This window comes from Acomys minous, assembly GCF_964271855.1.
Source record: "Acomys minous genome assembly, chromosome: 6".
Classification (NCBI taxonomy): domain Eukaryota; kingdom Metazoa; phylum Chordata; class Mammalia; order Rodentia; family Muridae; genus Acomys; species Acomys minous.
In genome coordinates this window covers 43,587,876-43,604,838 of record NC_140487.1, presented here as the reverse complement: position 1 = coordinate 43,604,838, position 16,963 = coordinate 43,587,876, and the positions used below count along the sequence as shown (strand labels likewise).

At 42.9% G+C, this 16,963-nt stretch overlaps 1 protein-coding gene across 5 annotated transcripts in view; it reads right to left on the bottom strand.

Annotated features, from left to right (window-relative positions):
* Positions 1 to 16,963, bottom strand: part of DNAJB6 (DnaJ heat shock protein family (Hsp40) member B6) — a 57,179-nt gene that overhangs the window by 22,097 nt on the left and 18,119 nt on the right. For 4 of the 5 annotated variants that reach the window (XM_084786973.1, XM_084786975.1, XM_084786977.1 and 1 more), the window contains exons 4-8: positions 16,367 to 16,429; positions 15,189 to 15,299; positions 2,997 to 3,128; positions 1,909 to 2,050; positions 30 to 100 (exon numbers count right to left, since the gene is read on the bottom strand). In XM_084786973.1, the coding sequence (XP_084643099.1) occupies positions 30 to 100; positions 1,909 to 2,050; positions 2,997 to 3,128; positions 15,189 to 15,299; positions 16,367 to 16,429 (519 nt within the window). Of the gene's footprint in view, positions 1 to 29; positions 101 to 1,908; positions 2,051 to 2,996; positions 3,129 to 10,697; positions 11,118 to 12,283; positions 12,389 to 15,188; positions 15,300 to 16,366; positions 16,430 to 16,963 lie in introns of those variants that run through there. The other variant, XM_084786976.1, reaches the window with a different exon arrangement.

Below are 16,963 nucleotides of genomic sequence, written 5' to 3'. Positions count from 1 at the left end.
GTTATCCAAGCGTAGCAGGTGCTCCTTACCATTTATCGTCAAGGACTTTAACTGTCCGTCTTCTTCAACTTCTACTCTTTCTTGACCATTCTCCACAATTCTGTAAGAAAGGAATAATTTAGAAACCTCTGTTTAAATAAAAAAGAAACCTCTGTTCAATGGGGGTGTATTATAGGCAGAGTTTCCCTAGCAAACATATGGCCTGGGCTCAGTCCTCAGAACCACAAAAAACTTTTATAGTATTCTTAAATGTCTGAATATTTATACAACAGGCCTATGAAAACTAAACTCAAAAGTTCTAAAATTCGTATCCTGTTAAAACACAAGATGTTACTAACCACAAAGAGTAGGGGGGGGGGCGGTGCCTGGAGCATGGTTAAGTAGTTCCAGGCCAACTCCACCACTAGGGCTTTCTTGTTCAGAGAGCCATTTTCCCTTTGCAACACTGACAATGCCAGGCAGCTACACATGACCACACAATGGAATGAAGCAAAGTAAAAATTAAGCAACTATTCAAAGCAAAAACTTTTAAAGCTTCAGCTGATTTAGAAATTAAGCATACAGCTGAGTGTGGTGGCACACGCCTTTAATCCCAGCACTCGGGAGGCAGAAGCAGGCAGATCTCTTTGAGTTCGAGGCCAGCCTGATCTACAAAGTGAGTTCAGGACAGCCAAGGCTACACAGAGAAACCATGTCTCAAAAAAAGAAAAGAAAGAAAAGAAAAGAAAAAAAAAACTAAGCATGCAGTTGATAGTTCAGCGCCAGGAGATGTGCAGAGCAAGCCATGAAACATTGTGCGACTGTACTCCCCACTAGTAAAAACAAGCCACTAAACGACATATGATGCGCATGACTGAAGCCTATCACTAGGAAGGCAGACAGCAGAACTAAGGGGCTCAAGGTCATATAGATCTACCATGTCTCAAAACAATAAAAACTTAAATGAAGATCAATAGCGATGCTGGTGATAATAATGGCTAGAGATATCGTTCAGTTTGTAGGAGCTAAAATGGGCATGGTCCTGCAACTCAAGCTTCAGTACTATAATCTCAGGAGGCAGAAGAATCAGAAAGTGAATTGCCAGGGGTGTGGTGGCACATGCCTTTAATCCCAGCGCTTGGAAGGCAAAGATAGGCAGATCTCTGAGTTCGAGGCCAGCCTGGTCTATAGAACAAGTTCCAGTACAGCCAAGGCTACACAGAGAAACCCTGACGCGCGGACGGACGGATGGAAGGAAAAAAAGGGAGGGGGAAAAAACAAAAACAAAAAAACAAACAAACCCAAAAAAAAAAAAAAAAAAAAAAAAAGCACAGTGGTGCAGGCCTGTAATTGGGAGGCAGAGGCCAGTAGATTGCTGTGGGTTTGAAGCCAGCCTGGTCTACAAAGTGAGTCCAGAACAGTCAAGGCTACACAGAAAAACCCTGCCTCAGGGAGGGAAAAAAAAAAAAAAAAAAAAAGACTGAGCATTAAATGCACTGGACGAAGTGGCAAAGCTCATTCATTAAGGTGAGTTCCTGGTCTAGCTGAGTTTACTGCCTCAAAAGTAAATTAAGAAAATTACCTCAACAGTTGGTGGTGGCGCCCACCTTTAATCCCAGCACTCGAGAGGCAGAGATAGGTGAGTCTTTTTGAGTCTGAGGCCAGCCTGGTCTACAAAGAGAGTCCAGGACAACCAAGGCTACACAGAAAAACCAAAAAAGAAAGAAAAGAAAGGGAGGGAGGGATCACCTCTGTGGGCCAGGTGGTAGTGGCACACGCCTTTAATCCCAGCACTCAGGAGGCAGAGGTAGGTGAATCACTGTGAGTTTGAGGCCAGCTTGGTCTACAGAGTGAGTTCAGGATAGTCAAGGCTACCCTAACCTTAACCCTAAGTCCTGTCTCAAAAAATCCAAAAAAGAAGAAAATTACCTCTTTGTAGTGATTTTTTTGCCATTCACTATCTTGGTTGAAGTTGATATCGACTTGAAGTTGCCCATTCCACTGCCGCCAAATGACGTTGAAGAGAATGAAGTAAGACCCCCATGACCTAGTGACCCAAACGAAGTGAAGCCTATAAAGAAACAAAAACTACAGTTAAAGGCTGCATACATCAAGGTTCATGACTGCAAAATTCACAAGCCTCAAAGAGGGCCAGTGAGATGAATGGGTTAAGTTACTAGCTGTCAAGTCTGAATTTGATCCCCTTCCCACATGGCAAGAGAATTGACTACAGAAGTCTCTATCTCCATGCATACCAAGTAGTCCCCACTAAGTGCCCACGCATACATACAGACATGCAGAAATACATATAATTTAAAACTCCCCCCACCAAAACCTACTTCAAAGAACAATATGCCAGGTTCCTGTTGTAGTGCTTGGCTTTAAAGTAATCTAAGCAGGTGGGACAAAGAGATAACAGAATAAGACCTGGAGAGTGGAGGGAGGGGTTTCTCTGTGTGATAGCCTTGGCCGTCTTGGACTTGCTTTGTAGACTAGGCTAGCCTCAAAAATACAGTAATCTACCTCCCAAGTGCTGGCATTAAAGGCGTACACCACCACTGCCCAACTCAATTTTTTAAAAGATGAGAATAATGCCCTGATTTCTCATACAAAGACTTTGAGAATGCCACATGCACCTGGCCCACCCCTTATGAGCACTTTAATGCAGGGCTACTATACATCTCACATACCCACAATGGTGGCCATGGATTTTTATTGAAGCGGGGTTTCTTTACAAAGCCCAGAGAGGGATCAAACCTGGAATCCAGTGTGGTAGGATTACAGGCATTACCTTCACAAAAGAACTTCTATGTCTACACGGCCACCCTCAAAACAGGAAACAAGTAAACAGGTTTCCAAGCAGAGAGACTAACCTGCTCAGCCCCATAAAAACTGCAAACTATGCTAGCTAAAAATAAGTGCCTCCCTCTGGCGTGCAAGCATATATACAGACAGAATACTATATACATAATAAATAAACAAAATTAAAAACAAAAACAAAACTAAGACCTTAATACCTGTATCAAAAGCAGGAAATCCACCTCCAAAAGAAGGAAATCCACTGAAGGCAGAGAAAAATGAGCCAGCACCTCGGCTTCTAGTTCCTCGGTGACCCCTTCGGTTCCCAAAAAAGTCTTCAAATGGGTCTTCTAGAAACCAAAAAAGAAAAACAAAAAAGTGTTAAGAAAATAATTTGAAGTTTACTTTTTCCACAGAAGGAAAATGAGTTAGTGCCTTGTGTACATCAGTCTATTACGAGCAAATGCCTTACTATTAAGAGTTAACAGGTCTTGCCAGGTGTGGTGGTGCAAGCCTTTAATCCCAGCACTCAGATCTCTGTGAGTTCGAGGCCAGCCTGGTCTAAAGAGTCCAGGATAGCCAAGGCTACAAAGAGAAACCCTGGCTCGAAGAACAAAAACAAGAGTAACATGTCTTGCCAGGTCTGGTGCAGCAACGTTCACTTACTTTTATTTAAATACAGCTCAGTGTTGGAAATCAAATGACCAGACTCTTAATGAGAACAGTGCATCCACATATACTTTGCTCTTCATTAAGCCTTCAGAGGTCCATTCAACAGGTTTTTGCTCGGTAAACAATTGGACTCATTACAAAAGATGGTTTTAGCCTAAGCCCTCCCAAAGATAGGCAGATCTCTTCACATTCAAGGTCAGCCTGGTCTACACAGCAAATTCCAGGATAGCCAGGACTATAGCAAAAAACCCTGTCTCAAAAAAACAAAAACAGGGCTGGAGAGATGGCTCACAGGTTAAAAGCACTGCCTACTCTTCCAAAGTTCATTTCTCAGCAACCACATGGTGGCTCCCAACCATTTGTAATGAGATCTGGTGCCCTTTTCTGGCCTGCAAGGATACATGCAGGCAGAACACTGTAAACATAATAAATAAATAAATCTTTTTAAAATATATATATTTAAAAACAAAAACAAGCTGGGCTCCATGATAAAGGCCTTTAATCCTGGATCTTAGGGATGCAGAGGTACATGTGCCTCTGAGTTTGAAGCCAGCCTGGTCTACAAAGCGAGTCCAGGAAAGCAAAGGCTACACAGAGAAACCCTGTCTTGAAAAAAATGAAACAAACAAGCCTGCTTAAACCCTAAGTCCAATTTGTTGTTGTTTTTCAATTTTTAATTGTGTGTGTGTGTGTGTGTGTGTGTGTGTGTGTGTGTGTGTGTGTGTGCACGCGCGCGCGCGCAGGTTGGGTGCATGTGCATGCAGGTGCACACAGGCCAGAAGCATCTGATCACCCAGGAGCTGGAGTGAGAGGTAACTGTGAAGATGCCTGACTTGAGTTCTCAAAACTGATCTTCCACAAGGATACTGCCAGTGAGCCGCCTCTCCAGCCTTCCAACTTTAGATGCTTGTACAGAGAGGAGGAGGAGGAGCTTTCTCCAAAGTAATCCAGAGTCCAACCCAGTGGCCCATACCTTTGATCACAGCTGAGACAAACTGATAGTCTGAATCTGAGAAAAGCCTAGTCTACAAAAGTTCCAGGACAGCAGCAGCACGTGGGTGTAACTGTTGTTGAGCCTCAAGTTGTCCCAAAAATTCCTTCCTCATTTCTCTTCGATTTGATGGCTCAAAAATCTTTACAAGATAGGGCTGTAGAACTGACTCAGAGGCGAAAAGCCCCTATATGGAGGCTGACACCCTCTTCTGACCTCCCGGGACATTACCCATGTGATACAGACACAGGTAGATAGAACACTCAAGAACACACAAGAATCTTACATTTTAAGCCTTTTTTTTTTTTTTTAAATAGGGCTGGAGAGATCGCTCAGAGGTTCAGAGCACTGACTGTTCTTCCAGAGGTCCTGCGTTCAATTCCCAGCAACCACATGGTGGTTTACAACCATCTATGAGATATGGTTGCCCTCTTCTGGCCTGCAGGAGTTCATGCAGGTAGAGAGAGCACTGTATACACAATAATAAATAACAAAAGCAAAGAAATAAACTTGTAAAAGTAATTTTATGAGAACTGTGGACTCTGAACCAATGTTAATTGGCACTATATACTTCAGAAGTACTCTTGCTGGAACCATCACTCAACTGGAAACAGGATGGTGCTCCTGAAAAGAAAAGGCTTAACCATGACTCAGCAAGGAATACTCTACATACAGCATGTATCAACATTGCAATCTACAGCCAGCAGCAAGTTCGGTTTTTCTTTATGGCAGCTAACAGCACAGAATTTATAGCTATTACCTTTTAAACTTACCTTAGTGTTTTCACTTCACCTAGGAAAGTGGAAAATCTGTTAAGAACCACACACTACATACCTTCAAAAATAAATGCATAAAGGTTGTCAGAGACGGGTAAATGACAAAAAGGCAAGAGAATATAAAGCCAAGAACTGGCTGGTCTGTCTCAAGTCAGATGAACACAAAATCCTAGTAGACCCTGGTTCCAGAACAGGCATATATGTTGAGCATTCCCACACACACAAAAAAAGGCTATTTTTCAGGGTTAGACCACAGCGACCAGAACAAAGGTTTGGACTGCTCCAGAGCTGAAGGTGGATGCAGCGCAGAGGCACAAGCTGGAGACGGTTTTTCTGAACAAGGTTGGCCAGGCAGCTCTGCCAGAGGACCCTGCCTAAGTGGCCCTGGCTGGCTTCTTCATGGCCTAGTGTAGTTGTGTGCACCAACAGGACCCACTCTATCCAATCCCAGAGCAGGGAAGTTTAAATAATACATGGTAGACAAATGGAGTAAACTGCTATCTGAGCTGTGATTAAGGGATGTCATTTTTTATGAAAACACTTTTCATCTTTAAGTGTATGTCTGTGTATGCATTTTGTTCACTTGGGAATATTGTCCAAAAGCCAAAAGGGAGCAGTGAATTATGAACGGTCTAACGGTGGTGCTGATCCAGTATAGGTCATCCCTTAAAGACTGAGCCATCTCTCCACTCCTTTCCTGTTCTTCCATCATTTAAAAGAAAAAAGACTATATAAACAAAATTTTCCCAGTATCTACAAAGACTGCAGATAAAACTTGCACATTTCCTTTACTAAGAGGCACTCAAACTAATTAGCAGCTAATAAACCAAGTATGCATGCCACTGAAGTTTCCTAGGCAGCAGACCTATAACATGTATAAGTGATTCTTGTTTGTATAATGCCCAAAAGAATCACAAGCCAATATAGTGAATGTAACTTTAATCCTAGCACTTGAGAGGCAGAGTTCCAGGCTAGTCTAGACTACATAGTAAGACTCTGACTTTAAAAAAAAAAAGTGTCTGAAACAGCTGGGTTGGGGATGGAGCTCAAATACAAAGTCTTAGGTTACATCCCCAGCATCTGTGAACACAGCACTTGGAAGAGACAGAGGGATTAGATGTTCAAGATCATCCTCAGCTACGTAGCTGGGTTTGAGGCCAGCCTAGGCCCTGATACCCTCTCACCCCAACAAGAAGGTAAACACAGAAACTGGAGTCAAGACACATCATCATCATCAAAAACAAATTCTCTACATAAAGTATTACTTAAGTAATTAAAGCATACAGTGTTATGCCTGCATGTACTAATGCAGGCCAGAAGAGGGCACCAGATCTCATAGATGGTTGTGAGCCACCATGCAGCTGCTGGGAACTGAATTCAGGACCTTTGGAAGAGCAGCCAGTACTCTTAATCTCTGAGCCATCTCTCCTGCCCTACATAACTAATCTTAATCTAACCAAATTTTTGTCTTTTCCAAAAGCTTTAGAAGTGTATCTAATGCATACAATTTGTAGCAGAGGTACTTACATAGCATGCTTATGGAGGTCACAGACCAGCTCTCTCACTCTACCTTTACTACCTTTGGATGTACGTAAGTCCAGGCTTGCACGGCCAAGTAGTTTTACCAGCTAAGCCATCTAGGTCCCAACCAACCATGTCTTTATTTTGCAAATGCTAAAGTTAGTGGTCTACCTTTTGTTGTTTTTTAAAGGATACAAAACAATATAAAAGGAGCCCTTATACTAAATTCAAGAGTTGTAACCTGCAATTTCTCCTTACTGGCTGTTCTGGGTTATTTGGGTGCTGCAGTATAGCTCGGTGGGAGCACTTGCTTAGCATGTGCTAGGCTATGTGCTCCATGCCAAGAGCCAGCAAAGCACTGTTTCAGTTACAGTGTTACATTTCATCCTCTAACAGCAATCAGTAAACTGAAGAGATCACAAGTTTGAAGCCACCTACAGCTATTACATAGTGAGACCACTGCTGCTAAGACGCCTTAGAAGGCAAATACGCCACTGACGTTGAGTACAATCCTTGGTGCTCTCAAGGTAGATGAAGAGAACTGCAGAATGTCCTCTGACCTCCAATAGCCAACACTGAGAGAACTGTGTTCTGGCCTTGAACTCAGAGGTCCGATTGCCTCTGCCTCCCAGAGTGCTGGGATTACAGAGATGCACCATAGTGCCCAGTCGGCTAAATACAACTTTTTAAAGGGTTGCTGAAGATGGCTCAACAGGTATTGACTGCTCTTCCAGAGGACCCAGGAGGTTCAATTCCCAGCATGTGCTGGGTGACTCTCAATCATTCATAACTCCAGCCTTAGGGAATCAAGAGGCCTCTTCTGGCCTCTGCCAGCACCTGGCATGTATCCATACACATAAAACTTCAAAACTGTTTTAAGGAGAAACTGTGTGTGATCCTGTTTTCTGACACTGAAGTAACCAACACTCCAGTGACTGGCAAAAATATCTAAAGGGAGGGTGGGGGGAGGAGAGAAGAGGAAAAAATTGAGTCGCATAAAAGGTAAAGTCTAAAGGAGGCAAACATGTAACAATGATGAAATCCCTTATTTCACAGAGCGCTAATTTCAAATCTGACGCTACTGAGAGCTCCCTACCAGTGAAAGCCTAGAGGAAAACCCGGAACGCATCACAACTCACACAGCAGGTGAATGCATTAATGACTCATGGCCCAAACACCCATCCCTGTGCTTCCATTATAAACTCCCAAACACAGAAGCCAAAGAGGAAAAGAAAGGGGAGAGGGCGATGGAGGACAGGATATACCATGGGAATTTGGGTGGGGCTTTTGTTTTGTTTGTTTTTGGTTTTTTGTTTTGTTTTGGGGTTGTTTTTTGAGACAGGGTTTTTCTCTGTGTAGCCTTGGCTGTCCTGGACTCGTTTGTAGACCAGGCTGGCCTTGAACTCAGAGATCTGCCTGCTTCTGCCTCCCAAGTGCTGGGATTAAAGGCCACCACGCCCATGGTTACCGTTGAGTTGTTTTGTTTTGTTTTTTTTAAATAATTGATTTAATTCTATTTTGTGTGCATCGGTGTGAGGGTGTCAGATCACCTGGAATTGGAGCTACAGATAGTTGTGAGCTGCCATGTGGGTGCTGGGAGTTAAGCCTGGGTCCTCTGAAAGAGCAGCCTGTGTGTGCTCTTAACCGCTGAGCCATCTTGCCAGCTCCACCATGATAATTCTTAAAACCTAAAAGCTCTGTGTGACTTTAAAACCAAATTATCAATACTACATAGTACCACAGCACTGAAGAGCTAGGCTTTCCAAGGCCAACCTGGGCAATTCACTGGGACCTGAAAACTGCTAAGTAGTTACACATGGCCCCTAATCCTAGCCCTAAGGAGGCAAGGCGCAAACCTGTAATCCCAGCATTTGGGACGCAGAGCGGGTGGCCTCTGTGAGTTCAAGGCCAGCCCAGTCTACAGAGTTGAGTACAGGACAGCCTGGGCTACACAGAGAAACCGTGTCTTAAAAAAACAAAAGAAAAAAAAAACTAAAAAAATAGAAAATTACTGCTTGGAACTAACAAAAATAAAACCAGAACCAGGAACCATACTGACCCATAGAATGGCACCCAGAATGGAGACATGTAAAAGATGTCGCATATGTTAAGACAAATTCTCACCAGGCCTGGTGGCACATACCTTGAATCCCAGCACTCGGGAGGCAGAGGCAGGCAGATTGCTTTGGGTTCGAGGTCAGCCTGGTCTACAAAGCTATCCAGGACAGCCAAGGCTAACACAGACAGACTCTGTGTCAAAAAAACAAACAAATAAGACAACTTCTCAGTCACTTCACTTTCTAAGTGATTTTACTTACAATTAACTAGTCAGTCTACTTCATGAGGAGCCCTGGAGACAATAATCACAGAACAGTCCGCCTAGAAGAGATATGCTAGGGCACCCAGTGGCTGTTGGGGGCATAGATAGATAACAATTAGGTATTTAGTTATATCTTCTATGCTGACTGCTCTCTCACACAATGTGATCCGACCCTGCTGCTTTCCTTCCACAAGATAAATTAAGAGCAACACAATGCCATTGTTCCCTAAACCCATACCAGAAAGCTTGGGGTTGATTAAGCTAATCTTACCATCCAAGACCATGGACTGAGGATGTGGGACTCACCTGTGTGAGTTGCCTACTGTCATGAACAGAACATAAAAGTATATGAACCAAACCATGTGTGATACACATCCCTTTACTCTTAGCAACTGGAGAAAGAGGAGGCAACGCCAGGCTAACATGAGTTTTGAGGCCAGCTAGGTCTATGTGGCAAGTTCCAGGCTAGATGGGACTATATGGAGTGACCCTGTCTCAAAAAAATTAAATTTTTAAGGGTACAAGTAAACAAGGTACTTGTTTTGTTCTTTTTTGTGTGTGTACTTATTTGTTTGAGAGAAGGGAGGAGTGGTAAATAGGGAATGCTACAGAAAAACCTTAGAAAAGTACATGAAAATCTCGCTGTCCTGCTCAACAATACTGTAGGAGTAGACCAGGTATCAGGCTCATACAACAAAAAATACAAGCCCCAGAACAACTTCTCAAATACTTCAGCAATCTTGAATCACCCACACCATTCCAGAAAGAATCAAAGTAGCCTCCATCTTCCTTCCTCACGGCCAGAACAAGTTTTTGAGAGCACAGTTAAATATCAATCTCTAATTTAATGTGACATCTATACTTCAACAGTCTATTTTCCTTTAAGAGGAAGCAAGGAAGCAAATGAAAGATACAGGCAAGGTACAGTCTAAAAGCCAATGAAAATGTAGCATTTGAACAACAAGCTGGAAACTGGACTATAACATGTTTCTACCTATATACTTTTAAATCTCCTCCACTCCTCTCCTTCAAATCCCAATGGGGAGAGAAATAGTACTCTGTGCGTAGAGCAGCTGAGGACGTCTGCGACCACGCCTGAGATGCAGGAATAAGTCATCTGTTTGCTGCTACCATCCTATCTCTGCATTCCATTTTCCCTAACTTCCAACCATTCTGAACATACCCGGCTTTCAAGATTTTCTACTTCTAAATTTACTAAATTCTAAACTGTATAGACTAGGATTTAAACCTGAGCAACTGCTGAGAGTTTTGCTGAGCTGGAATCTCGTCTCAAAAGATCCTGGGCTCTTACTATCAGCTCTCTGAAGTAATCAAGACCAAATGGAACTGTAGACTGGACTCGTGATCATCACTGGTCACAGGACAAACTGAATACAGAGATGATATGAAGACTCACCGGTGCCTCTAACAGTGGGGGTGGCCTACAGCACATCTGCCTCCGGTCAGCAGGGACCCCGGCATATATTTTACCTTGGTTGCAGCAATCTGAGGGGGTTTCTTTGTTTAAATCACTAAGTACATTGTTATAGCTCTTCCAGAGCTGGCTTGGGGCATCTGGGCCCCCCTCCCCTCCCTGGTCTCCAAGTCAACTCTAGTAATCTGACCAAATACAACAAGGTGGTGATAGAAGCATTTCTCTTTATTCTAGATGAACTTTAAATAAAATAAACCTTCTTATAAAACAGAGACCCAAGCCATTCCTTTGTTTATTGTTGAACAAGCAGCAGCTCGGGTTCCGGGCCACCATGCTCCTCCTCGCTCAGCAGTTCCTCATACTCCTCGCTGAGCTCGTCCGCATCCCCGAGACTGGCTTCCTCCTCGCTGGAGACGAGGTCCAGGTCCTCACTGAGAAGTCCGCCCTGGCCCCAGCTACAGCCTTCACTTGACTCATCTTCACTAAGGTCCAGCTCCTCACTGGATATCACATCCAAAACCTCACTGTGCTCGTCACTCAAGGCGTCTTCTACTGACTCCTCAAAACAGGGCTGGTCTAGTTCTTCACTAGGCTCCAAGTCCTCACTGGCCACTTCCTCGAATCCTGGGGAGTAAAATGACTGACTCACTACATTAAATTTACCGCTCAGAAAAATTACCCTCCACATAATTACCCTCCCCCAGAAGGTTTCTTCCCAAGGTTCTACACACCATGGGCTTTTTCCAATGGCTTAGGCCATTCCCTCCCCAGAGTTCACAAGCCTTTGTGAAGAAGGAGCATACTACGAGGTGAAGGGAAAGGAAAAAACCCTCTGCCAATCAAAGGGAGCTTGGCCATTCCTAAGAATGGAAATTAAACTGTGGAGTTGAATCTACACGGTTCTCTAAGAGATGCTTCCTGCCATGACTAACAGAATCAAAAGCCCTACTACCACCAGGTACTTGTTGGTCTCACACTACTAGGTTTATATATCCAGGACATATGAAATAATGTCCTGGGTAGGTAAAACACATGAGGAGACTATCCTAACTTGAATCCTGTTTTCAATCAATGGTTTATTTCAAGGAAGACCCATTTGTGGGAGATCCATAGTCTGAGAAATGTAAAGGTTAGCTGGCCTCAACATTCCATGTGCACTCCCCTCCACTACATAGCTCCTTGTGCAAACTGTCTACATACTGGCCTTCCTGGAAAAGTTGCTAGCCACAGGGAGAGGGGTCTCAGCTCCTGCAGCATCCCAGAGCCTCTCCCTTCTCCAGGTCTCTGAATCTGAGGACCCTACCTCACCACCAGGGTAGGAGACCTAAAATTTTTGAGCGTAGTATAGCTCAACAGTACCTTACAACAGGACATGAGGACACTCTGCAATACCAGCACTTGGAAAGCTGACAGTCTGGACTACATTTTAAAACAAAAATCTTTAAAATGACTTTTGAAAGACAGGAAAGGGTCTATAAAACCCAGGAAAGCCTCAGACTAGGGCCTTCTGTCTCAGCCTCCAGGTAGCAGTGTTACCAGCATAATACTGCATCCAACATATATATAATAGACTGAGCAACTCTGAAAAGCAAAAAAAAAAAAAAAAATATATATATATATATATAAAAATATATATATATATATATATATTCATTCCTTGGTTGTATGAAAACTAACTGGCTACAATCAATACCCTGTGACTGGGTATACAGAGCTCTGGATGCTGCTGACCACTTAAGCACTTAGGTCCCCCAGCCCTGCATGAAGGACCCAGGCTACACTCCACATACCACCAGCAGGCTGCACGGTCACCTCATACACGTAGTAGCCATGGAGCAACTTCTTTTCCTGCGCGAAAATCCTTACTGCCTGAAAATGGAAGTCCCCTAGAAGACCTACAAGAATGGATTGAAGAAGTATCACTGCCACACTCATCATGGCAACACAGGGAGGGAGTGCCTACCCGAGCCACACCTGAGGTGGTAAACATCTCAGCAAGCCTAGTGTGTTCCTACACTCTGATAAAAACTTGGGCACAGGGGCTGGAGAGATGGCTCAGAGGTTAAGGGCACTGACTGCTCCTCCAGAGGTCCTGAGTTTAATTCCCAGCAACCACATGGTGGCTCACAGCCATCTATAATGTGATCTGGTACCCTCTTCTGGTATGCAGGTGTACATGCAGGCAGAGCACTGTATACATAATAGTCAAGAAATCTTTAAAAAGAAAAAAGAAGGGGAAAAATATATGCCTTCCACAGAAAGAACTGTCCGAAGACTGGAGTGTCAGACTCTTTTTCTCAAGGAAAGCAAACACTTACTCTGTAACTCTCTAAAAAGGAACACATGATGCTGCTTTTTCAGTGACAATGCTGGAGACAGAATCCAGGGTTTGTATACACTAGTCAAGTGTGCACCGCTGAGCAATGCCCACAGTCCTTAAATACTTGTCGAGACATGCTTTCAAATAGTGCGGGCTGATCTCAAAATATCTGTCATCTATCTTCCACCCAAAGTGAAATTTTGGATTTTGGTTTTTTGTTGTTGTTGTTGTTGTAGCCTTAACTGGCCTCAAACACATGATCCTTCTGCCTCAGTTTCCCAAGATCTGGATTACAAAGATATGAACCACACAACAACCTTCTTCTTCCCCGCCCCCCTTTCTCTTTGGTTTCTTGGGTTTCTCTGTGTGGCCTTGGCTGTCTTGGATGGGGACCGGCCTGCTTCTGCTTCCCTGAGTGCAGAGATTGAAGGTGTGTGCCACCAAGCCCGGCTCAATTTTTTTTCCCTTTATTCAGGCAAGGTAAAGCAGTATTTCAGATGCTTGGCCTCTTCAGTGACAGAAGTTGGCCTCCTTTATCTTATTAATGCCCAAGCTGTAGAGGACAAGTCTTTCACTCTGCTAACTACCAGCAGATAGGCAGATATCAGAATAGACTCCAACACTGCTGTCCCACAACAAACCAGAGTGTAATTTACTAAACGCTATTTTTGAAGAAAAATACTATCTGAAATTTGGTTTTGTTTTACTTATTGCTAGGTAGCATAGGCTGCCTTAGAGCTCACAGTGACATCCACAAAGCTGGTACTGCAGCTGGGCATGACCACATCGAGCCATCTAGCTGTATTTTACTTTTCTTGGAGTTAAATCTACACTTCAATATTCAGGTAACAAAGAATACTATCCTATTACAAATTACTTAATGCTCGTCTGAAGTAAGCAGAGGCCAGAAGTAGAGATTGTTACTTCTTTTTAAATACACATTTATTTGCGTGTTCCAGTGCAAACACTCAAGCATCAAATTTAGGTCCTCAGGTTTGGTGGCATCTATCTGTACCTGCTGAGCCATGTTAGATTGTATACTGCTAGTGAAGTATTCCTAATCTAAAATTTCAAATGCTCTACAATCTTTGTGTCATTTGCCTAACTCTTACTAATTTGTTTACAGGGAGTTTTCTGTGTGTGTTTTTTTCATAATATTAAACAAGCAGGTCTTCAATGTCAAACTGCAGTCCACCCCAACCCTCAATTCACAATAACCTTTCTGTTTAATTTCAATTATAGGTGAACATGCTCTAGCACATTCACTGTTTTTGCTTTCCTTGGGAAGGCAGAATTAAGATCTTTCTCTTGCCCCCCCACCCCCCGCCCCTGAAGGTAGGATAAAGAAAAATTGTCTCTTTCTCCCTCTCCCTCCCACCCCCACGCCCATTAAGATCAATTATAGTGTCACAACATGAAAAGTCCAGGACCTACCAGATCCTAGGTCACTTGCTCCTCTTCTACCCATGACATCATGACACGCAGGGATCCCACCTGTCTCCCTTTGCTATTATTGGTAGACACAATTGTCTTTTTTTTCCTCCTGAAGGGTTGCTGGTGATGTTCAAGTCTCTTCAGCCACACAGGATAGGTTTCCCTCTCAGTGCATCAGGACGAAAGAGGCAGCAATAACATGTTCAACCCTGACCTCCCATATCAAACGCTTACCAAAAGTGTATCAGCAATAAGGAAGATTCCTAATAACTAAATAGCAACTAACAAGGACATGGAAAGGCACCTGGACACAAGATCCCAGGAGTCCAGGGTCAGGCATCAGACTAAAGAATCTATTTCTCCACAATCCAACAGCTACTATCCTAACACCGTCTCCCTTAACAAACTACCCTCACATTCTTGGTTCCTGCTGCCTTGCTCTAGGACAATAACATAGTTAGGAAAGGGTATATTTATGGAACCTGTATGTTCTGAACGGCACCTATGACGCTTAGTGAATTCCACAAGCTCACTAGCTTGTATATAAACTAGCTTGTACAGTGAAGGTAAATCGGCACTAAAGTTGTCAGTATATCCAAGATCCTGGGTTCAAATCCTGAGCACCAAAAAGCAAGAAATCATTTTTGAAAGAGATTGAGATCAGATTTCCAACATCCTGTCCTGTCCCATCCATGGACTCACTATAGTGGAAAAACAAATTAACTAGAATAAATTAATACATATGAAAGTAAGAAATAATACACTAAAAGCTTTGTTGCTGAAGTCACAATTCAAAAGCTCTGAAAAGGTTGGTAGAAAATGTTTAATGACTCCACTGGTCTATAAAGATAGCGCTCAATAACACAGCATAACGTTGTATGCAAAGGGTACCACCAGTCCTCACCAGGCCAGACGAAAGGATGGATGAAATGGGTACTTACCAAAGAAGTCAAATGAAAATGGGTCCCTTCCTCCAAAAAATTCCCTGAAGACATCATCTGGGTTCCGGAATGTGAAGCCAAACTCAAACGGGCTGTCAAAATGACTTCCACCTATACAAGCACAGTACAGTAAAGTGTTTAGCCTATGAACTCTGGTATATCTAAGCAACTGTTTGTTCATAAACCATTATATGCTTATTATGGTCTAAGAGAGAGAACACAAGACTCTTAAAAACCAAGAGCCTTATCACTTATGCTAGCTGCACTTTGCCTAGCATTGACCCTATGAGTGCTCAAATGTCTAGACCTATGAATTTCCCAATCTCTGTCTACAGTGCTCTTCCAATATCCAAAACATGATTAAAGTCGATGCCCACTTTCTATCACTAGTTATAAAGACTTATAAAAGCCAAGAATATGCTCATTGCACCAACTTCCCCATAGGTACATTAGGTCACAACAAGGATGGTGGTGGAGCAGCTTATCTGCTGAGCATTTTTTTTCCCTTTTGTTTTGTTTTTGTTTTTTCAAGACAGGGTTTCTGTGTGGCCTTGGCTGTCCTAGACTCACTTTGTAAACCAGATGGGCCTCAAACTCAGAGGTCCCTACCCACTTCTGCCTCTCCAATGCTGGAATTATAGGCATAAGTCACCATACTCAGCTTGAGCACCATTTTCATGATAGGTAGTGTCTGTTGTTTAGACTTGAATGAGTTTACTGCTAAAAACACAGCAAAGTTATTTATCATAGTAAACAACTCAATATAAATTACCAAACTTGACAAATGTATAGTGGGTTTTCTTCCCCCATTCCCTTTCTTTAATCAAGTTTACACCACTTAAAACAGGCTGGCCTTGAACTCTCAGTGCTCCTGTCTAAGTCTCTTTGGGCTCTATTTTTACATCATCATTATTATATATTATTATTCATTTAAGAAGGTAAGACTTATTTATTGCAGGATGAACATAATCATAAACAGAGTGAGTGCCAACCCTATTAGGCAGGCTTTCAACACACAGGCACTGTCTCCTAAAGAATTAGTATTATAAGCATGCACCACCATGCCTGGCCAACAAGACATTCTAATTGTTCATTTCTCCATGTTTACTCAAATTTGCCAATTTCAAGATTCATCCATATTGACTATCAGGTACAAATTGTAAGCTTCATTGACATACCTCCTCCTCCACCACCATTTAATCCTTCTTTGCCGTATTTGTCATAGATGTCCCGCTTTTTTGCTTTAAATTTGAGAAAAACAATCATTATGGGTAAGTTCTTTCAGTCACTCAAAATTCAGTATTTCCTGTTTTAAATCTATGTCTGGACTAAAAAGACCCTTAACTTTAAAAGAAAAGACAGGAGTCTTAACTCTCTCCCCTCTCTCCTGAACAACCAGTTAACAAACTTACTTCTACTAAGTGCTACAAATGCTTACTACAAGTCCAAGGGTGGATGTTAAGTTGCGAGGCCTGCCTGGGTAGAGTGGAAAGTGGATAAGCATAAACCATAAAGAGGCAGGCTTGTGCCACACTGCACAGGCTCAGCGGAGCTGACCTAACACTTGGCTCATCGTTGGTGCTGTGCTGGTCCACAAGCCCTGCAGCCTTGGCACTCCCAAACTAGGAAAGAAAAAGCACAGCTGCCACTTGCATGCAACCCAAAAATTTCATTCTACAACAGGGGAAACAAAATGAAAAACAACCCCATTTTGAAGAAGAGGCCTTGAAAGAACAGTAACAAGCTCTGAGGCCTACCTAAGCTCCAGCCACTAG